Here is a 24,379-nt window from a genome sequence, read left to right on the forward strand (position 1 = left end):
GTCTCACAAACCGCTGGACCGTTCACTGCATCATATTCTTGTGTACACTCACTGCCACCTTTTTTGGTGGTCTGACCGGGCTGAAATCTAGCCCAAAGTCATGTGTCATAGAGGACAATTGACGTCACAGGCTGGTCACATGAAGTGTGAGATCCATACTGGATCATCTCCGTTCCCATGTGGATCCAGAGATCCATACGATTCATTCTTTTTAAGGATAAAGAGTGAATTCCACCAGCTAAGGTGATGATCTCCAAAAGCCTCAAGCTCAATGCTATGCCATCCGCCAGCTTAAACTTTAATTTGAAACTTTCTAATGCAGACAACTGAATCCTCCCTCCCAAATCTTAGTCTGTAAGAACAACTGCACCCAGTGGTGGAAAATACATTTACTTAAGTAGGCCTACACTTAACCAATTAAGACCGGGAACACATCTTTTGTCATTTTTTTAATTTCTTTGGCTATTCAAAAATAGCAAATCTACAAGCTCGCGTTATGAGCTTGTCTCATTTCATTTTGGGGGTCAATTTCATTTTGGGGGTCCTTGACATGAAAAAGTTTGATAACCACTGATATTATAGCAACATAAGTGTGTCAGAAAATTGTTAGGATTTAGAAGACATTTGTAGAATCCCCAAAAACAAAGATTTGAGTTACAAATGTTTGCTTAAAAAAATATATACATTCAAAGATTTGCAAACATTTTCTAGATTTTTCAAAAAATAGCAGATCTACAAGCTCATAGTGCGGCACTCGGTGCTGCGCTATGAGCTTGTAGATCTGCTTGTACAGTAGATCTGCTAGATCTGCAAATATTGCACTTTTTTACTCCACTACAATTATTTGGCAGCTTTAGTTACTATTTGCAGATTTAAATTACTAGAAGTTTGACTGCCAAAGACTTAGGTTTAGTATTTATGGCAGGTACAATCCACCATGACTTGAAAGCCCAGATATAACCAGGCACACTGCAACCCTTTTCTCAAATACATTCATGTCTACCTGTGCTTACAGAGCATCACATCTCGTCCTCGGGAAAAGGAACGGAGGGGGAATATTGTATGAGAATTGAACCATCTCTGCTGACATAACAACAGGGGATCTGTATGTTTTCCTCTTCATTATGTGTGCATCTGCCTTGTAATTATTTCCCAGAGGCAACAGTGAACGGAAAACAGATATCAGTGTGATTATAGGCACTTTATGTGACTAATGGGGAACTTTTTGTTGTTTGGTCTCTGGTGTGTGGACTGCTGCAGTGCTGAGGCAAAATAACACCACCCGCCCACGCAGTAACGACAGCTCCTCTATGACTACATTCTGCAAAGTGAAATTCTTCACTCAAGACCATAAAGAGTCCATGCATGAGATCCACTAATCACACAATGGATGGAGTGATATTATGAACATTTCATGTCACGATAATTGCGGCCCAATAATAAAGTCATTGCGATTAACGATATTATCGCGATTAAATACAGGCTTAAAACTTTTAAAATGCCAGTATTGTTAACCACTTGCACTCCAGCATTCATACTCTGGGGGGGGGGTAACATTAGCCAAAAATAGCAAATCTACGATCTTGCTTATAGATCTGTTATTTTTGGCGAAGAGACGGAGAAAAAAAACCACAACACTAGAGACAATTCTCATTCTACTGCTCTGCCACCAGATTGTGGAATGCCCTGACACCATCCATTAAAATATCTGTATCACTGGTTTCTTTCAAAACTGGCCTGAAAAAAACATCTATCAGGAGACCACAAGCGGTAAATGTAAATTCACATCGAAAGGAGGTGTCATTCACTGCCAGCGTTTTTCCTTTTTCTCCTTTGTACAAATAGTGTTTGCATTTATTGTATTGTCACTATTTTTTGTACTATAATACCCTGTTGTTATCTTGTTAATTGTATGTATTTTATGTTCCATTGTACAGCACTTTGTAACACTGTTTCGAAAGGTGCTTTATAAATAAAATTTACTTACTTACTTACTTATTGATGACATGTAGTACTGTGTACATTTAGTAGACTATGTTGATGAATTAGGACCACAATGGAAACAAGTCCTCAGGACTTCTTTGTGTTATCCTTAAAGTTATACAATGCAGAATCACAAATAACGATTTTTAGCAACCTCTGCTGGTCACTACCGTCACTGCATACAATTTCCGTAGTCCTCGATTACCCAGAATTCCATTCGTTTTCACCGGAAGCCGGAAGTGTTTCAAAAAGCGATCTTTTAATTGTTTTATACTATCTACGGATCGTTTCTCTTAGCCAGTGGAGCATTAGTTACCATGAGCTGTGCTTTCTTTTTCTGTTCTTTTTCGATCTTCCAATCCTACATTCTCTTAAAATCAGCGTGAGGTTCCTTTTTGTTATTAGCGCGATAGTTCCTGGCCAAACAGGAAACCGTTGCGGTAGTTCCTGGCCGACGTCATGACGTCGGCCAGGACGTCGGCCACGACGTCATGACGTTGGCCAGGAACGTCATTTTCCCGGGAAAGTCCCCCCAGTCCACGTTCAATAGAAAATATATAAATAAAAGGCTTCCGGGGGTGAAATTCATGGAGTGGGTGTTGTGAAACTTTTGCCACTCACAAAATATATACAATTTAACTTTAGTTTTGTTGAAAACGTTACCTAGTATGCCTTTAAAGATAGGGTAAGTGATATTCTTGTGTAATTTTTTTTGTTTTGTTAAAAGGTTAAAGTACTATATTCTGATAGTAATCATTGCTTGTTCGGTCACAGGGGTCTCTCCAGCTCTTTAGCAAACAGAATATAAATACATTTTCAGGTAGGTGACAAAGTTAAGCCAATCAGGAGAGAGTACTGAAAATGCATTTTCTGTTTTAAATAAGAGCTGGAGAGACATGGGAGACTCCTTTTACTGAATAAACACTCTATAGCAATGAGTACTATCAGAATATAGAGCTATTTAACACTTATTTTAACAAAAGTAAATCACGTACCCTACCTTTAATGTCTTACTGTGCCGTTTACATTTCTGACTAATAAAGTATTCAATCAATCAGTCAAAGTACTTGAGTAAATGCACTTAGTTACTTTCCATACACAGAGAAGGGGCACAGATACAACACAATCTGTACAATTACACTTTTTTTGCTCATTGCATAATGCATCCTATTTGAAAAAATTACAGCACACATTTTCCAATGACACATTTCATCTGCAGGGCCCCAGCATGGAGGGAGGGATATGCAATTTGAGGACAAATATAAGAATATCTCTCCAAGGGGGTTTACAGTAGTGATAAAACTCTCCACCGGCAGCAAACTCTAAAACCTGCTATTTCTGTCACAGTGCATGCATGCATCCACAAACCTCTACTTGTACAGAGAAACACATATGCAGGGCACAAACATGCATCACTAAGTACAAATAGAAGATCTATAAACTCGTAGCTACGCTACAAGCTTGTAGATCTGCTATTTATTTTGAAAATTCGTGAAAATGTGTGCAAACAGCAAACATATTCAACTTGCTACAAAAGGAAGACACTAGCACCCTGCAAAATGATAAAAAAGTGCAGACCGGTTGAGTGCTCCAGTATTTTATTTGGGTAGAGTCTCCCCTGAAGGGCCCAGGTATTATTCGCTCTGATGCGTACTACTAACCACAGCCATATAAGGAGAGTTGGGTCAACTCCATTCACTTCGTCGGGCCAGTCTTCTACAGAGCCTTCTATTGGCGAATAGTGACAAAGTCCTGAACCGGAAGTTTACAGAATGCACTGGAGTCTAATAGATGTTTGTCACTAGTGTTTGTCACTATTTCAAGTTTACATGAACCATGTGACCGCCGCTGTTTGACCCAACTCTCTAATACAAGGCTCTGCTACTAACGCCAGTCCTGACTAAAACACAACTCACACAGTCAAAATCATGCAAGGCACCGCCCTGCTCATTTAGGAGCAGTTAGGGGTTTGTGTCCAGCTGACATTTCGACAAGCCAGCCACGGAGGAGCCAGGCAGGGATCGAACCAAGAACCTTTCCGATACCATGACGGCTACGCTTCGATACCAAGACGGCCGCTCTGAGTGTCAATTTTGGGGGTGCTCAAGTATGAAGTATAACAAATTTAAATACCCAAAGTAGTAAAGTACCCAAAATCTACACTTGTTGCCGTGCAGAAGCTGCACACACACACACACACACACACACACACACACACACACACACACACACACACACACACACACACACACACACACACACACACACACACACACACACACACACACACACACACACACACACACACACACACCCTTTTAGCTAGCCTATATGCGACTCCTTAATAAACACTGTGCTCAGGTGATCTGCATTCGGCGGCTCGTCTCTCTCTCTCTCTCTCTCTCTCCGCTGTGCGGCCGTTCTCCTGGAACTAATCATAAACGGAGCCAAGGGCACCTCCAGGACTGCTGGGGCCAGCATCTCTGTGATCACCTCCACCCACCTCCTCACTGACCCCACACCGCCTGTCGGACATTCACACACACACTCTGAGCCGCTGTCACCACTAGCCTCCCCACTGCCCCCCCCCCATTCTGCTGTATATTAACCCATTCAATCTGGGAACGCATCTGTGTCATTTTAAGGCATTTCTTTGGCTATTTAAAAAAAAAGAAGAAACGTGAAAATGTGTGCAAGTCTTTGAATATATATACATTTTTAACTCAAAAAAAAAACTCAACTTTGCTTCTGGGGGTCCCTGGAACAAAATGTGACCCCACACGATAAACGATAAGTCTTCTAGGCATTTTTTGTTTTTGTTTTTTCATGTCATATGAAAACAGGGAATCATAGCTACAAATTGACATATTGTTTGTGCAGTTTGACCCACCAGTTTTCGAGATATGGCTTATAGAATGATGCCTTGTAGAGATTCAGTGAACTGTAAAAACATTCAAAGATTCACTTCTGTTATCTGTAAGATTTTAACACCTATCCCATCATGCATTGCTGAAAGGTGGGGGTTTGAGGGGGGCCAGGTAAACACCTCAGATGTGTCCCAGGCAGTGGCGGAGCGTCCGGGGAGGCCAGGGAGGGCCCGGGCCGTCAGATAATAAATCGGTAAAATCAGGCAAAAATAAGAATTAAACAACATAACCCTAACCTAACCCTAAAACCGAAATAAAGTGACAAAAAGCCCCCCAAAAAGTGACCGAATCCGTCGAAAACCCGCTTAAAGCCTGCGCGTGCGGGCTTTGCGCGCCCGCGCGGGGGGGCCTGATCACTGTGCTGTGCCTCCCGGCCCGGCTTTGAGTTGTTCCGCCACTGGTCCCAGGGTGCATTGTTCTCAAATGGGGGGTGGGGGGCTTTGATAGCTTGGAGCTCAGCTCCCAGGGTCTTTTAGTGAGCACTTCACAGTTTTAAAAGAAATGGCAAAACTTAGCAAATCTACAAGCTATAGGCTAGTACCTAAATATTTTACCACTACTGGCTTACTGTACCTATTAAACATGAAAACAATACCCAAATGGGTCCATTTGGTTTCATTAATGTTGCTACAGTAACCTTGTTTATTCATTAATTTTTAAACAGGACAGTAATGTTACACTGTGCAGAAATCCAAAATAGCCGATCTACAAGCTCACAAGGCGTTGGAGAGTGACGTGTTGTGAGCTTGTAGATCTGCTATTTTCATGTCTTGTGTTTGTGTATGTCGGACTTTGGCGTTGATTGTAGCGTCAGTTTTTATGCGATCTTGGAAGAGTTTGCATCATTTTAATCACAAGGCCCGTACCTTTAAAATGGTATATAGCTTGACTAGGTAGGTGAAACACACAATAGTGTACATGTGTTTGTTTGTGTGAAAAAATGAAGAAACAAAAAACGCTTGGTGTTGGTGGTGATCTGGTTGCTTGTTTTTATCTGGCAACACACTATCTGGCAACATCAGTACGGCTGGCAGTGGCAAAATATTTAATATTTTGAGATGGAGGGGTGGTCCACGGACAAATACATATCGTTTTGGGGTCCCTTGACATGAAAAAGTTTGAGAACCACTGATATAACAGCAACTGTGACATTTGTAGAATCACCAGAAGCAAAGATTTGAGTTAAAAATAAATATAAAATATAAAAATATATATATATTCAAAGATTTGCACAAATTTTCACGATACCAGAAAATAGCAGATCTACAAGCTCGTAGCGCGGCACTCAGTGCCGCTCTATGACCTTGTATATCTGCTATTTTTGAATAGCCCAAAGAAATCTAAAATGACACAGATGCGTTACCGGATTGAATGGGTTAATGGCCTAGAGAGCACTGGTTCTCAACATGGGGTCCTGGGACAACCCAGGGGTCCTTGAGGGGGATTCCAGGTAGGGTTGCCAACAACCCGAAATTGAAATAAGGGACACCCGACTGGGCGCTCCTTATTTCCAAGAAAATTAAGGCACCCAGAGAAATCTCACTGTATATACTGTAGGCTACAGTTTTTGTATATGGTTGCTGTCGGGCAGAAACCTCTTATCTCCATACTCTCAAACTTTTTGTGTTTTTTCGTAAATGAACGCCCTACTTGATCATGCTACAGCGTCACACGAAAGCATCAAAAGTAGCAGATCTACTCCGCTACTTTTGGACATATGAGTTTTCCACCCGACAGAGACCATATTATTATATTAACAACGTGTATTGTAGTACACTGAATTTGAGCTGTTTGAACTTGTAAGATGTCTGTCATTGATTGATTCCCCAAAAATAAGGAACTTAAAGTGTGTCCCTTATATTACAATAAATGCACCAAATCTCTGTATGCATACGTATGTATGTACGTGTGTAATCCACGCATCTCGAGAACCGTTCAACCGTCCAACTTCAAATTCGGCACACACACGTCGCAGACGACCCGAGGGAGTGCAGTGCCAGTGGAGTCGACTCAGTCGGATAGGCGGTTGTCCAGAACCACCAGAAAAGGCTCTGGCTGTGGCCCAAATGAGCCAATTGATTGCCATGGCAACCCCAGCCTTATAGCTTTATTTGCCAAATTCCCCACACCTGCCCAATTCCCTTCACCTGCCATTTGATTACTCAGTCAGTCCACTTCTCACAGTCAGTTTGCACTCTTCAGACATTCCCCACGGACGTTTACCACTGCACAAGGACTTTCCACAACTGCCGATCCCCCCCATGTTGATTTTGACAGCTAATTTTGATTTAGTTTTAGTCATAGTCTTTTGAATAAAATTCTGTTTAGTTTTAATCATATTGTAGTCACCTGAAATGTTTACTTTTAGTCTAGTTAAAGTCGACTAAATATCATAAGATTATAATCGACTAAATCTACAGTGGATTTAGTCAACTAAAATGTTGGCGGTGCCTTGATGGCGTCGTAATGGCTGATTTTACACTTGGTTGCATGCTGAAAATAGCCGATCTACAAGCTCACAACGCGTCGCAGCACGACGCGTTGTGAGCTTGTAGATTGTGAGCTTGTAGATCCAGCATGACTTGTCTTTTAGTTCTGCTGGATCTCTTCTCCTCTAGTCCCTCCCTAACATTTTAGTCTAGTTTTTATTTGTTGACGAAATTGTCAATATATTTAGTCATAGTTTTAGTCATCATAGCTTAGTTTTTATTTAGTTTTTGTCAGTGAAAAAAGGTAGTCGACGAACATTTTTCGTCATAGTTTTAGTCGACGAAATCAACACTGCCCCATATGCCCATGTATGGGCAGGCCCATATATGCCCATATACTGTTTACTGATAAAATCATAGATCTCCATATATGGCCATAAAATGGACAAGGACAGACAGATATAGAGGTATCCATATATGGGCACAAAAGGGACACAGACAGGCGGTTAAAACGGGTGCTATGACAACGGGTATAACAGGTATTGCATAACAGGGTGGGGCATGTATTCCCTATTTTCATTGTTCCCAACTTGCATCGTTCCCGAGTAGGCCGGCGCCCGGCGGGCACAGGTCTAGTCAAATCAAAAGGGGCATCACGGACCCCCCATCCGTGGCCTAATGCATATCAAACCGAGGGGTCCCAAAAGGTTGAGAATCGCTGGCCTAGAGGGGGGGGGGGGATGGGGGACAAAGATGGATCAGTCACTTCCCACCATAACCATCAGTATGATGGCATCAGTATGATGGACAGGAACACAGTTACATGGGGATAGCCTGAGAGGGCTCAGGCTTAACGTTGAATGTATTTACAGCTGGCTGTGAATAAACCAGCCTTTTCCTTATTAGTCTAGTATCAACAACAACAGACACTACACTAATTACAACAAGTAAAGTAATTAACGCAAGAAAAAGTAGACCAGTTTGTATCCCAGAGCAGTGGGTCTACTCTTTTACAGAGCATGCTTTATTTTAAATGATCAATCAATCAATTGTGTTCAGTCTTTTGATCAACAACCCTTGTGTTTCTCAAACATTTTCATGTCAAGGACCCCCAAACTGATGAGGGCCGCAGACCCCCCATTTGAAAAGATTTTGTGCCAGGGGGGACCCCATAAGAAGATTTGTGTTGTTAAAATCTTTCTCAATTAGCCCAAAAATTGCAGATCTTCTAGATGCACGTGAGCTTGCAGATTGGCTAATTTCAAAATAGAGTATTAAAAAAAGGAATGTGGTTAGACTGTTTCTCATTTTGCTGGGGGCCCCCTGCCTGCATGGAACCCCCTCAAGGACCCCCTGGGGCTCCCCGCCACGGACCCCCCACTTTGAGTAGAACCAATGCCATAATCACCAGCAGATACACAGATACACACCTCAATGTTACTGTTCAAACATACAGCAAGAACAAGACCCAGACAGATTTAATACAAACACACACACAGTTCCTCTTTCGGCAGCACCGCACGCGCACGCGCACACGCACACGCACACGCACACGCACACACACACACACACACACACAAGAGAATGCTTCTAGCGATGGTGTCATTGCACTGAGAATGACTTCAGTCCTCCCTGCAGTGGTGAAAAGTAACATTAAGTACATTTATTCGAGTAATGTACTTTTGGGTAACTTTTACTTTAATTGAGTATTTAACCACTTAAACCTCCATACGTTGTTGAGTGGAGTCCCTCAGGGCTCTATACTAGTGTATTTTCTGTTTTCTCTCTACATTAACACATCGGGTGCCGAACACGGACTGAACCGTGTTTTCACAGAGTAGCGCTTTGGTGCTGGAGCAGCTCTGGGATCACCCGTGGTGATTCTAAGAAGGATAGGCCAAATGGATCATCGTGTCAAAAAACATGGCTCCCATCCGCTTCCGTTCTATCTCCTTCTCTAAAACCCCTAAAACTCCTAAAAACTACTCATTTTGTATGCACGATCGCTCCGCCATTGTTACTCGCGTGAGAGATGTTATCGTTCCAGGCGTTAGCCAGGACCATCGGGCAAAATGGAGGCATGCTTTTTTTCACATGGAATGCATGTCGTGGAGTCTACAGCTTAAACAGCTCTGCGCAGCTCAACGGTGAGATTTCTGGCACCGAACGTAATCTGTTATTATAAAATGCTGGCACCCAATGTGTTAAATATCTTTGCTGAAAATAACAGAAAATAGCAGATTGACAAGCTTAAAACGCGAAGGTTTTCCCGGAATATACACTAGAAAATTAGTACTTTGGCACTACACATATATTTTGATACCAACACTTTTGTACTTTTACTCAAGTCAAGTCTTGAACACAGGACTTTTACTTGGGACAGAGTATTTATTTATATTGTGGTATTGCTACTTTTACCTAAGTAACAAATAATGATCTGAGTACATCTTCCACCACTGGTGAAATGCCAGGATGCTTCTGGCTCCTGGGTGGGGTCTTAATAAATATTAAATGCAGAGTCACAGACAGAGGGACTGTGTCCAATCTTGATATGGCTCTGTTTGTTCATAGCATTCCAGCTCTAGCGTGAGGGAGGGAGGGCTGATGGAACAGCCAGCACCCATGTCTCCTTGCGGCAGGCAGTCACGCCAGGATGCCTCTTAGATAAAGATCTAAGACCTTTATTGATCCCGCCAGGGGAAAATTCAATCGCCAGACACAGCACGGCAGTTAAGATGCAGTTACAGAGTAAGAGGAGCACTGTAAATTACAGCATGGTATTTTTGATTGTAGGACCTACGGTTCAAGAGTTATAAGCCAAAACGTGAAGTGGTTGTTATAGCGCCACCATCTGGCAGTTTGTGCGCAAAGTGTCATGGCAATCAGATGCTGTGTCCAAGATGTGTGGCATTGTGTGCAAAACGGGCCCCTCCCGCAAACTTTTAAAAAGCCAATCGTAGCCGATCACGAAGGAATCTGAAAAAGCGGACGGATGCATCGTGATCACGTGACGTCACAGAGATGATGTGTACTGTACCGATTTGCGTGCGTTTTGAACAAAAGCAGTCGTAGCACAATGGTGGAAAATCAGGTGGAAATGGGCGTGGCCTACGTGGGAAGTTGTGCCATGATCCAAGGAATCCAGAGGAAAAGAATATTGTGATCGTATGCCTTACTGTTCAGGAGTTATACTGTTATAGCGTCACCATGAGGTCGATTTAAGGGAGCGAGCGTGCACAGTTTCATGTCAATCGGTCCAACGGCACCGGAGATTAGCCGTTTACAGACAAGCAGACAGACAGACAAACTGACTCCCACTGAAAACATAATCCTCTGCATTTGGCCGTTCCGGCCCTCTTGGCAGGGATAACCAGTATACAACCTGTATATACAGTACATCATATACAGTAACTTGCACAATGCATAGCCCAAAAGAAAAACAGTCACAGTGTCATTACTGTGTCCGGCGGGGTACTGTAATGGCACTGTGATTGTGTTTTTATGCTTCGGCATGCTCCTGGCTGGGTGGGGTCTTAATAAATATTACATGCAGAGCCACAGACAGAGAGACCGTATCGGGTGAGGGAGGGGAGGGGGTGGGGTGATGGCACAGCATGCATGCGGCAGGCAAGGCATCAGTATTGCCAGGTTTTCAGAGAAACAAGCGGCCAGGTCTATGAAAACAAGCCCAAAAAAAGTGACTACCAATATTTTACAAGCGTACCAGTGCCCATACCCTAGGTGGGGATGGCAAAAGGGCCGTTATTTTTTTTTTCCTGGCACTGAACCCCCCACTGCTACAGTATAAGACTGTGGTTGTACTGGTCAGCTCCCAGGTTTTAATGTGAGGGTCTGTCTGTCTGTCTGTCTGTCTGTCTGTCTGTCTGTCTGTCTGTCTGTCTGTCTGTCTGTCTGTCTGTCTGTCTGTCTGTCTGTGCTGGAAATGAGCACCTGTACCTGTGTAAATAAAATAAAAAAAGAATGGGGATCCTAATAAATAATATAATAAGCGGACATGGCAACACTGTCAGGCAGGGTACCAGGGTACCAGGGTATACCACCACCAGCAGCACCTGACAGCAGTCTGCTGAGGACGGAGTCGCCCCGGGCATTACCACCTCCTCCTCCTGCTCCATTATGCCTCTCTCTCTCCCCCCGGCCCACCTGCCCTTAATGCCACTCCACGGTTTGTGCTGACAGCTACCTTCAAAGGCACCGGCAAGGGGTCTGCTAAACAGCAATCCCCCCCCGTACCACACACACACACACACACACACACACACACACACACACACACACACACACACACACACACACACACACACACACAATCCTCCTCCAATTACTCCCACAGCTCACTGCTATATCCTTTCATCACTTGCTCAAAGAATAGCAGAAAAAATAAAAACATTCTCTCTCACACACAGTCACACACACACACACACAGACACAGACACACACACACACACACACACACACACACACACACACACACACACACACACACACACACACACACACACACACACACACACACACACACACACACACACACACACACACACACAGCAGTGCATTGCTGCACCCTTTCAGCATTCTCCCCAGCCTGCTCCTCCTCCTCCTCCTCCTCAAAGAACCAACACACCCAGAGATAGCTGCCTCCTCCTTCCCTTTGGGCAGAGAGAGAGGAGAGAGAGGAGAGGGGAGAGAGAGGAGAGGGAAGAGAGGGGAGAGAGAGGGAGAGAGGGGAGAGAGAGGAGAGAGAGGAGAGAAAGGGAGGGAGACACGCAGGAGGAAAGGAAAGGAAAGGAAAGGAAGGAAGGGAGGGAGGGAGGAAGGAGGGGAGCAAAGGGCCAGCCCGGGATGTGTTCATCTAATGAGTGTTGGAATGTCACTGCTGTAGGCCTGTCTGTCTGTCTGTCTGTCTGTCTGTCTGTCTGTCTGTCTGTCTGTCTGTCTGTCTGTCTGTCTGTCTGTCTGCCTGCCTGCCTGCCTGCCTGTCTGCCTGTCTGCCTGCCTGTCTGTCTGTCAAGCACAACATACGTGTGTAAAATCAGCACAGTCCATCATTGCTGTCGGGAGGAAACCTCGTATGTAAAAAAGAAAACGTTACTTTTCAGGAAATGTAAAAAATAAATTAAAAAATAACCTGTGTTCCTGATGGATCCAATGTAGTTGTTATTTAGTCACAAGCCCTTGTTAATACTTTCCATTGGTTCAGTATTTATAAAACGAACAGACAGACTTAACCACTTTTCACAAGTTATTGAAAAGAGCTAAAATATCGACATAGAAGGTTTCTTAGCCCGACAGCAACGCTATCAAACATCTGGGCTGACAGTTCAGCTCACTAGCCTCTCTCTCTGTCTCTACGCAACCTCCTCCGCTCCGTTTGGCACTTACTTTTGTTCCTCTCTGCCCTTCTCTCTCTCTTTCTTTCTTTGACTTCTTCAAGCATGACTCATACTTTGTTCGTACGACGGCGCCACACGCCACCGAAAATAGCCAATCGACAAGCTCACGACTCCCTGGGGACGCGATGCGTTTTGAGCGTTGTAGATCAGCTACTGTATGTTCGCCGCGCGCCGCTTGTCGTACGGCAGAGCTCGCGTTCGACATCATTCTACTTTCTTTGCTTTTCTCTCTTTTCTCTTTGCGTGTATGCATTAGGTCTGTCACAATTATTACATAATCCCCTAATCACAATTATTTGAGATAATCGCAATAATTGTTTTGCATAATCGTCATAATCGTTTCCATGTTGAAAAGGTTTCATAATCCTTCACACATTTTCAAAAAAGTAGTGGAAATAGCAGATCTACAAGCTGCGTTGTGAGCTTGTAGATCAGCTGTTTCCACTATTAATATTTTTTAAATAAGTTAAGTCATGTCATTGTATATATAGGTTATTTATTATATCTACCCAGTGCAACTTCAAAGCCTAAAAGACAAACAGAAATGTAATTTTTATTCATAATGTTCGAATGTTGAACGACAAAAACACAATTAAATCGCTAATCTCAATTATTCGTGTGACAATTAATCGTACACAACATCACCCCACCACGCTCCTCTGTACTCCCCTGAGTCTGTACTCCTCTGTACCCCTCTGTACTCCTCTGTACTCCCCAGTACTCCTCTGTACTCCTCTGTACTCCTCTGTACTCCCCAGTACTCCTCTGTACTCCCCAGTACTCCCCTGTACTCCTCTGTACTCCTCTGTACTCCTCTGTACTCCCCAGTACTCCTCTGTACTCCCCAGTACTCCTCTGTACTCCCCAGTACTCCCCAGTACTCCTCTGTACTCCCCAGTACTCCCCAGTACTCCCCAGTACTCCTCTGTACTCCTCTGTACTCCCCAGTACTCCCCTGTCCTCCTCTGTACTCCTCTGTACTCCTCTGTACTCCCCAGTACTCCCCAGTACTCCTCTGTACTCCCCAGTACTCCCCAGTACTCCTCTGTACTCCCCAGTACTCCCCAGTACTCCTCTGTACTCCCCTGTACCCCTCTGTACTCCCCGTCAACCCGGCATCGTTTGCTTCAAACATAAGACGTCTGGGATGAGTGATGCAGGCAAACTCTGCCATAAATAACAGCGTTGCCTTCAGCTGCCTGGGAAACTGAACGTACTTAACGGCTGATCAGAAGCAATCCACAGCCAATAAAGAGCCGTTGTTGTTGATGGAGAGGTGTTTACCAGCCACGTGCCACACCACAACCTGGAGGGGGAGTGTGTTGTTCCATGTTTGCATGTTTTAATTTCACTGCATCAGTTGATGGAAAGCTGAGGAGACGTTTTCCATAGCCCTCCCCCTCTCTCTGTTTACATCCTCTATTTCAGTGATTCCCAACATGTAGGTCGGGACCCCCAAAGAATTTTTTTTTGGGGGGGGGGGGGGGCTCCGGAAACTGTTCCAAATGTGATGGAACCGGAATTCTGATTCCTCAATGTTGGATCCGGTTCCTCCGGATCCGGATCCCAACTAGAGTTCTCAATGGGCCCGAAAGTTAAGGCCCGGCCCGAACAATTACCATAATGTTATGCCCAAACCCCGCCGGGTTTGGGCATTAGGGTCAGGTTCGGGTCGAATTTAAGAACTCTAATCCCAACCCTAAACACGGCAGCCTTCTCTACCTGCCTGCCTGGATGGAATACATGTGAGAGTCACCAGTGCAGAGGATATCAATTAAGCCCCCTTGGGGGGGTTCCAGCGTGTCCCCAGCAAAGGTAGTTAACATAGCATGACAATAATTTTAACCACTTCATCCATTCCTATGTTGGCTATTCAAAAATACCAGATCTACAAGCTCACAGCGGATCACTTTGTGCCGCGCTGCAAGCTATTTTTTGGGGGGGGGGATTATATCAGTTTGGGGGTCCTTGGCATGAAAAAAGTTTGAGAACCAGTGAACCAGTGAAATAAGCTGCCTTCTTCACACACATGATGCTGCTGGAGCAGCATCATCATCATGTAGCCATGCTGCTGCCTCAGCTTCCTCCTGACTTGAGGAGATTAGAAGATAGTGGCGAGGCGGGCGGCGGCGGCGGAAGGGAAAACATCGGAGAATGTTTTCTTTTTTTTACCCGAGTGCTTCTGTGTCCCCGATACAGCGCCGTCACTTTCAAGCCAGATCTAATCTGCCATGAGACGTGAGCTCATCGTTTTTTGAGGAAGTGAGCATCGCTAGTTCTTTAGTTCTGGGACTTTTTAACTGTGTCTGCGGTAGTCTGCGGCAACTTTTGGCAGGCTGATGGTAACCAATCTCTAGTCTACCCCCCGGCCACGACACAGCAGGGGTTGATATCAAGCCCTATATCGGGACTGTAATCAGGCGCTGTCAGGAAGAGCTTTCACTGTCCCAAGATGGACACCAAAAAACTCTGACAGCGGCTTTGACAACTTCATTTCCCAGAATGCAGCTGCCATAGTATGACTCACATCGACAAAGGCTAAGTGGGGGGCTGGCGAGCCAGAACAGCAGTGGTGGGAAGTAACTAAGTACATGTACTCAAGTACTGTACTCAAGTACAATTTTGAGGTATTTGTACTTAAGTATCTCCTACTTGAGTATCTCCAATTTCCAATACTCCACTACATCTCAGAGGCAAATATTGTACTTTTACTAAAACTATTTTTAAACTGTAGTTACTAGTTTAGTAATTATAGTATTATTATTACAAAACATACATTAACCACTTCAGCCCTATATACATTTAGGCCATTTGAAAATTGCTGATCTACAAGCTCACAATGCGTCACATTGTGAGCTTGTAGATCGGCTATTTTCAAAATATTTGTATACATTTGAAGACTTGAAATGGGACATTCTGCATAATGAGTACTTTTACTTTTGGTACTTTTTGACATGCCAAGACTTGTACTTTTACTCAAGCACATTTTGAATTCCGGACTTTTACTTGTAACAGAGTATATCTACATTGCAGTATTGATACTCTTACTTACTCAAATTTGAGTACTTTTTCCACCACTGCTGAACAGACCTCAGAACACATAGTCACCACCTGTCCCCTGTACAGACCACCTTCAGAGGTCGGCCTCTTCCAAGTGGGACCAGAGACAGACAAGGGTGTGGCTACCAGCATGATCTCGTATGAGAGCGACGACACTAGCATAGACTCCCATTGTAACAATGGAATGCGGAAATGCTCTGTCTATCTCAATGAGGAAGTTCCAATGTTTGGAACTACAGCCCATATAGCAGCCCGCTTTGCGGCGAGATCAAAGCGTGACGGAACTCTCTCTCTCTCTCTCTCTCTATGGGTCTGGTGGCTACACGACACTGAGTTGGACATTTGACGATGACACACGAAAGAAGATGATCAACAAAGGCTCAATTTCTATACTCGCAGAGCTAAATTCACTCTCAGGATCTTGTTTTGTAGTGCGTTTACAAGATTGTCTCTACAACATCTATTAGTCACTAGTACTCACAATGGGGTCTGCTGGGGAGGGAACCCCCAGGGTGTCCTTGAGGCAGGGGGATACAGGGGGTCCCCAGCAAAAAAATTAGGAGCATAAAAATAGCTGATCTACAAGGTCAATTACGTGCTGCTGAGGTACTACTAGTACATGCTATTCGAAAATATCCGAACTACAAGCTCACACAACGTGTCGCAGTGTGAGCTTGTAGATCGGCTACTTTCACAAATGTTGACAAATATGTTTGACAAATCTTCTCTTATGGGGGGTCCCTGGTATAACGCCCGAGTTTCGAAACCGGGTCTCACGTGTTGGAAAGCCAACATATTAACCACTAAGCCAAAGGGAATTCCTTGTGAGCCGAGGTTGAGCCGAGGTTGTGAGCCACTCTGCTACACTGGCACAAAACATCTTCAAATGGGGGTCCGTGTGGCCAAATATGTATCAATTTGGGGATCCTTGACATAAAATGTTTGAGAAGCACTGATCTAAATCTGAAACATTGTAGAGAGAACGTAGGGTATCAACCTCAGACTCAGAAGGGCCAAAGAAGGGGGTCCACACACTGGTATTCAGCATCCCGCCTCACATTATACCGCACAGAAACCTTGTATCTCCATATTTCATTTTTTCATGTTTTTTTGTAAATTAAAGCTGCACTCTGTAACTTTCCTATTCTACCCGGGATTTGAACCTGGTTTCCTGCGCAAGTGCTGAATTATTTGTTTTACCATTGAGCTAATAGAGCCGGCCTGCTTGCTCAGGGGATAAATGGACAGGTCAAAATTTGTGTCAGATCCTGTGTCCTATCCTACCCTATCCTAGGTGATATCTGACATGATCTAAATGTCTCAATAGAAGAGCAGGGAGACAAAATACAACCACGCCAATTATAAAAGTTATATCGTATTAACATACTCTACCATACAGATTGAATTTCATCATCAAGAGTGTTGTGCAAAAGTCGTGAAAATAGCAGATCTACAAGCTTTGAAGATCAGCTCATTTTCACCATTTCAAAACGTTTTTAAAAGAAGAAAGGAACGGATTTGGACTTACAAGGTTTCCACCCGACGACAGCAACGACATGCGTGAACATGGGGTGTTGTTGCTGCCTAATGTGATTATGCTCCACTCTTTCCATCATTCCAAGCATGTTTGCCCCATTTGTCCCCCTCCTCCTCCTCCTCCTCTTTACTGGACCCACTCCCTCCTCACTTTCTCATGGGGACCCAGACATTCCCCCATTGTTTGGGGCAGGTGGCGTTCCACGGCCCCCAGAGCACAGCCTCAACAACAACAATAGCAGATCCATTCTGCAACAGTCTCTCTACACACCCTGCCTGGAGTCCTAGAGGGGTCCGTTCAACTTCCAGGGGGGTTCCCCATCATCAGCTAAATCTGTTTAACCACTTTATTTAACCTTATTTCATACTTTTTTTTAAAAAATAGGCTATTTTGAAAAATCTTTAAAAATTGTGACAGATTTTTTTTTTTTAATAAAGAATTTACACAACTGTTCTCTTATGGCACAACATCTTTTCAGATCGGGGTCCGCCGCCCGCAGCCAAACACATCAATTTGGGTGAGGGAGAACCACTGTATTATTATAAGGACCGAGGCAAACCATATTAAAAAACAGAGATTAAATTACCTCATCATGGTTCAAAAAACATCAGCTGGCACACGATGACATTTACTTTCACCTTGTGAGGAAGGAACTCAGTCAATAAAAAGAAACATCCCCATGTAATAGCCCAGCCTACTTGTCTGGAATTGTCTGTCAATTTAGTCAAAACATTCCAAGAGGACTGTTTGATGAAGTGATCAGAGGTAGGCTAATATGATGAGTAGCCTGATATTCATCTTTTCATACACTGTCATTTCAACTTCGACCAGCAGCACCAACCACAAGAATGCATGATCTCAACTTAGTGCAAGTGCAAGAGCAGGTTGTGTTAAAGGATGATGATTATTATACTTTGTGCTGGTGTCACACACTGAAAATAGCTGATCTACAAGCTCACAGCTTGTAGATCAGCTATGTTTTCAGTGCAATCCCATGGCACTGCAAACATGTTCTTAAATCAGGCGTTGTTACTGTACCTTGGAAGTGGAAAGCTCTGGACTCGCTGTGGAAGCCCTGGACCTGTGTAACTCCATCAAAGCCTTCATCTCCAACCGCCAGGTCGTCCAACACGTTGATGCGCAGGGCAGGGTCAACCCCAAAACCTGCAACTTAAGAACACAAGAGCAGGGTCAACCCCAAAACCTACAACTTACTTAATACAAGAACATCAGGGTCAAAACCTACAACTTCTTCTTTAATACAAGATATTTAACATAAGAGCAGGGTCAACCCCAAAGCCTACAACTTCTTTAATACAAGAACATCAGGGTCAACCCCAAAACCTACAACTTATTTACAAGAACACAAGACATTATTAAGTCAAGTTTGGACTCAACTTGCCTTGTTGAAAGAAAAAAAACATAGAATATCCATATAAAATCTGTCCATATTTTCCTGTCTGGAAAGATGATGCACATCAAAATGTGCGTAATCAACTATATATAAATATATATATATATGTATATATACAAATCAAATGTATAGGCTATGTAGGATACTGCCTAAATGTAGGCTTCAAAATAGAGCACAACATCCACTCAAAAAATGTGTAGGATATAGGATATGTATTTTGTTGTACAGAATAGACTATTCACTGCAAAACAATCTATATTTTATGATCAATGGCCAAAGAAGCAACGACATCCTACCTGACGCGACGCACAATAAACTGAGGAGCAGAAATAGCCGTGATATTCCTGATATTCCCATGGTGAATGTAGAAAAAAATTAGTCCATGTTTTTTCCCCACTTCCAGAGAGACAATGTTGTTACAATCACATGTACCAGGCTCTGTTAAACAGTAGCAGCAGGAGGATGTTTGTTACAATGTTACCAATCCCACAGCTTCATCATCACAACTTAGATGTATCCAATGATGGGAAAAAAAACACACGTCCTGGTAGAAAAAAAGATGATGATATTAATACTCCATTGATTGCAAGATCCGATACATTTGTAGCGAGTCTGTCTGTCCGCGATACAGGTGGCTATTATGTGAAAACAAAGGATGCTGTGGGCTGTCTGTCGCTTCACCACCGGCTGAGAGGAGAAGAGACGCTCCTGTGTGTGGAGGCTACATCAGTGTGGATAGAGAGAGAGAGAGAGAGAGAGAGAGAGAGAGAGAGAGAGAGAGAGAGAGAGAGAGAGAGAGAGAGAGAGAGAGAGAGAGAGAGAGAGAGAGAGAGAGAGAGAGAGAGAGAGAGAGAGAGAGAGAGAGATCTATGGGGGACCATAGACCAGCCGAGCACATGGGAGGACACACTGGCGCCCCCTGGTGTCAATGGTGGGAGTAGTAGCTACTCATTATTTAAAAGTAGTAATACTACCCACAATATAGTAATGCGTGCGTTTCAAGTTAAAGTCCTGTATTCAAAATTATACAAGAGGATTTGTCATCAAAATATGCTAACATTTTTGAAAATGTTTCCGAAAATAACTGTAGTGACTTAAAGTCCTTAACTTGTCTTTAGCAACTGGTTGCTGTCTGATTAGATTTGTTTAGACATGTGCCCCATATATATATATTTTTTTCTACAACACCGATGTCCAAACGTTCCATGCAGTTCAAAAACAAAATGTTTATTTTCTCCAACCAAAATTGCCCATCAGTCTTGTAACTGAAGACAAAACTTATTCAAGCGCAAATACAGTTGGCTCTATGCACAGTCAGCAACCATTCTGTCAAGACGTTCACATGTGTTACCAATGGTACTAATGAAAACTCTGTTTGACTATTCTAGTCAAACAGAGTCAGGGTGCTGATATTGTGCATGTTGGTGGCTCACTGGAAACACTGCTACACCAGTGCCATGGGTCTCAAATTGGGGTCCAGGGACCCTCATGGTTCCTTGAGGGGGTTCCAAATGGCCCCTTATGGGTGTGTAACTCTGAGAGTGTACAAATGGAACCAAATGAACCCTTACGGGTGTGTAACTCTGAGCGTGTACAAATGGAACCAAATGAACCTCTGAGCGTGTATGGAACCAAATGGACCCTTACAGGTCCATTTGGTTCCATTTGTACACTCTCAGAGTTATAGACCATATTCACACGGCGGCCATATTTCCATTAAGTCAATGAAATGCCACCCCAGTTGCCACAGCAACGCAATGTTAAATTCCAAAATGGCCGCCGTGTGAATATGGACTATTGGGGTCCTTGCAATAAAAAGTTTGAGAACGACTGTGCCTTCATTAGTAGTAATTGGTAACACCTGTGAAGGAAGTTAGGAAGAGGCCCAATTATCCTTCCAATATGGCTGCTGTGCATAGAGCCTAATGCAGCACACAGCAGAACATGTTTGGCTCTCCCGTCAGTCAGCAACACCTGACCTTGATTGGCACCTCATTAAAATGATTAAATAACCTGACCAACCTTGTCAAGGGGCATGGCTCTCTGATCTACAAGCTCACAATTCATAGCAAGTACTTTGTATAAAATATAGGGCTTAAGTGCTTAATGCAGGCTCTACTGTATGTTGTGCAACCTCATAATAATCTAGATCTGCAATGTAACCAATAACTAGTAAAAGTTTTCAAATAATTGTAATGGAGTAAAAAGTACAATATTTGTCTCAGAGGTGTAGTGGGGTAGGCATATCAAGTATTGAAAAATGGACATACTCAAGTTAAGTAAAGTAGCTCTAAATTGTACTATAAAGTACAGTACTTGAGTAAATGTACTTATTTTAGTAGCTACTTTCCACCACAGCCTGTGGTCTCGGCCGAGACAGTATGTGGTAAACTAAAATTGTACAACAGGACATAATTAAGTCCACAAACAAATAAAAAGTATTGGTACAGTAACACGTTACATTAAGATACACATATTCACCATTAACTCGTTTCTAATTAGCATGCATATTAGTAGCTTATTTGCTCTACAAATCTACAAATAAACGAGTAACTAAAGTTTTCAAATAATTATAGTGGAGTAAAAAAAGTACAATATTTGCCTCTGAGATGTAGTGGAGTAGAAGTAAAAAGTAATTATAGAAGAGGTAAACGTAAGGTGCAGACATAAGGTAATAGGAAGTAAGCTTTTCCTATTTTTCAGAATTCTAATTCACAGCAAAAACTGCAGATCTACAAGCTCAAAACGCATTGAATTGCAACAAATGTTTAGCTTGAAATTTCTATTTTTTATACTTTTGTGTGACACTGTATTATGATCAAGTAGGGCATTAATGTATGGAAAAAAACATAAAAAGTTAGATTATGGAAATAAATAATCTGAGTTCCCAGAAGTTCTTGCCAGGGGAAATAAGAGATTTGACATGGCCTGTCTTCTATGCTTATGCTTTATGCACAGATATGACTCCTTCTCATCCATGGGACCAATTAAATGGAATAGTATTTTGTGGTATATAGCTGGGCCATATCATACAGTATTATAAAGGTCAACCACTTTAAACCCGGTGTCCCTATTTTGGGCATGTCATTATAGACAAAACCTTTCTTTTAAAAAAAAGCGAAAAAAGCAGATCTACATGGTCACTACAATGCATCGTGATGTGACGAGTTGTGAGCTTGTAGATCGGCTATGTTCGTCATGTAACACCATTGTACGATGAAGCATAAAATAGGTCTTAGCCACTTGAAGCCCAGCATCCCTATTCTGGGGGGAACATTTGCCAAAAATGGCAGATCAAAAAACTCGTAAACTCGTGAAAAAACGTGTAGATCTACTATTTTTGGCACAGAGATTTGGTGAAGTGGGAAAAATTAGCGCACCAATTATAGAGGCAACTCATGACCAGTCTACTATAAGTAGAGGGTTCAAGTGTTTGTTTTTTTGATTAATTGACTGAATATTTTCTTAACATGATTATTAACAGTACAGGTTATTTTCTTTTTAGGTTAGTTTTGAGTTTGGGTAGGGAGTCGAGAACCTTTATGTCTTTTGGTAGGTTAAAGCGGCAATGTAACTTTTTTTTAAATGAATAAAATGTAATTTTGTCCAATCTGTATGGTAGAGTATGTTGAAGGCTCTATTAGCTCAATGGTAAAACAATTCCGCACTTGCCGGGTTCAAATCCGGGGTAGAAGAGGAAAGTTACCTAGTGCTGCTTTAAGTGTTTTTTAAAGTAAACGATAAAGAGTATATTATATCATATTACATTTCAGTTCACACACAAAAAAAAAAACATTTCCATAACAAATTGCCGACCAGATGGACGTTAGTAGAAGGCTTTTCAGCAGCAGGGCCCTGTTGAGAGGCTGTTTGAGCCCCATGCAGCATCATGGAGCCTGACAGAGTGGAGGAGAGGCTGTTATCAAGGAAGCAGCAGACAGACACCGTTGGGATTGTCTGACCGCCTCCCAAATCCTCTCTGACATTCAACGTCCTGCCATGATGGACCAGAGAGCTTGCTATCCAGACTGTCTCTCGTCTCTCGTCTCCAGCCCTGGTATTATTCCATTATTGCGGATGGGTTGCGGAATTTCATCAGTTCCGCCAAAATGCATATATATATGGGGGCCATTTGAAACAGGGCAAAAGCATAGATTTCAGAATTTCAATATACTACACAGTATACAGTGGTTCTTAAACATTTTTAATCTCACCCCCAAACTTATATGCGTTTGGCCGCAGGCCCCCATCTGAAAAGATTTTGTGCCAGGGACCCCCATTAAGAGAGCAGTTGTGTTCAAACCTGTAACAGAATATTACAAATTTGTTCAAAATATTTCAAAAATAGATGACAGGCTAAAAACTAGCTTGTATATCTGCCATTTTTGATACTTGTGTGTGACGCTGTAGTATGATCAAGTAGGGCATTACTTTACGAAAAAACACAAAAAGCTAAATTATGGAGATAAGAGGTTTCTGCCCGACAGCAACGACATGCTTTCTATAAATATGTAGATCCATACAGTTCCATAACATTGTTTCATTAGTATTATTATTATCATTTATTTAGAGTAGCCAAGTATTCTTTACCCCTTTTGTCTCCCCAATTTAGTCGTTATGCCAATTAATTCCTCCCCAGCCCACACACATTTCCATGTTGTCACTGCTGTCGTATCCTACTGACTCACCTGCCGTAGGAGTACGTGCAGTGACCAATTATATCACCCTCCCCGCCCGGCCTCCCCTCCCCGAACACGGGCAATTGTGTTCGCATAGACCCCCGACAAAGCCGGATCGACCACGGTGGATTTGAACCCACAACCTCCGTGGTGGCACGCTGGGAAAGACCTAGCCGGTTGAGTGTCTAAACAGAAGTAACGGAGTTTGGCGGAAGTACCGCCAAAGGCAATGACGTTGACGCTTTACAAATCTGTTTACGTTCTACGTGAATGAAACGAGTGTTGTGATTGGTCGAAAAATATTGTTTAGGGCGGGAATACGTACGACGGAAGTCCCGCCCCTATAGACGCTCTCTGCATTAGGTCGTGACCAGGCTTTTCTCTTCGCAGATGAATAAAGGCTGGTACCGAGGCTACCGTGGCAGGGACTTTATCACTGCGACACCCGAGCACCCCACACAGCTCCATTTCAGATAACTGTTCGTGGATGAAGCATGGCGGGCATCTAGTGGGCGGCTATTGTCCGTAAAACAAAGACAAGCAACCCTTTGAACGGAAGCCAGAATCACATCTTCGGGGCCTGCAACTATATTCATTATCAATAATAGATTTCTGTTGGGTCCAGACACAGGAAATGTAATTACTTTGTATTGCCCACAAGTTGTCATTTCCTAAAGTGCCACCAGGAAAATAAAAAGTCATTAAAACATGTTCCCAGACAAGAATACAAAGTAATAAACGCACGCGCACGCACGCACGCTCAGACACACACACGCACGCACGCACGCACGCACGCACACACACCCACACGCTCACGCACACACACACACACACACACACACACACACACACACACACACACACGCACATTCACACAATGCACACACACACAATGCACACACACGCACACCCTCTCAGGGCAAGGACAGGACAGTG

The 24,379-nt window shown here is 43.2% G+C and overlaps 1 protein-coding gene across 1 annotated transcript in view; it reads right to left on the reverse strand.

Annotated features, from left to right (window-relative positions):
- nell2a (neural EGFL like 2a) overlaps positions 1-19,121 on the reverse strand; it is a gene marked incomplete at its 5' end in the record, with an annotated part of 218,220 nt that extends 199,099 nt beyond the window's left edge. The window contains 2 exons of the mRNA XM_080438099.1: positions 18,389-18,514; positions 19,061-19,121. Coding sequence (XP_080294225.1) covers positions 18,389-18,514; positions 19,061-19,121 — 187 coding nt within the window. The remainder of the gene's footprint in view (positions 1-18,388; positions 18,515-19,060) is intronic.
- Positions 19,122-24,379: the final 5,258 nt, after the last annotated feature.

This window comes from Gymnoscopelus braueri, assembly GCF_963280865.1.
Source record: "Gymnoscopelus braueri genome assembly, chromosome: 9".
Lineage (NCBI taxonomy): Eukaryota > Metazoa > Chordata > Actinopteri > Myctophiformes > Myctophidae > Gymnoscopelus > Gymnoscopelus braueri.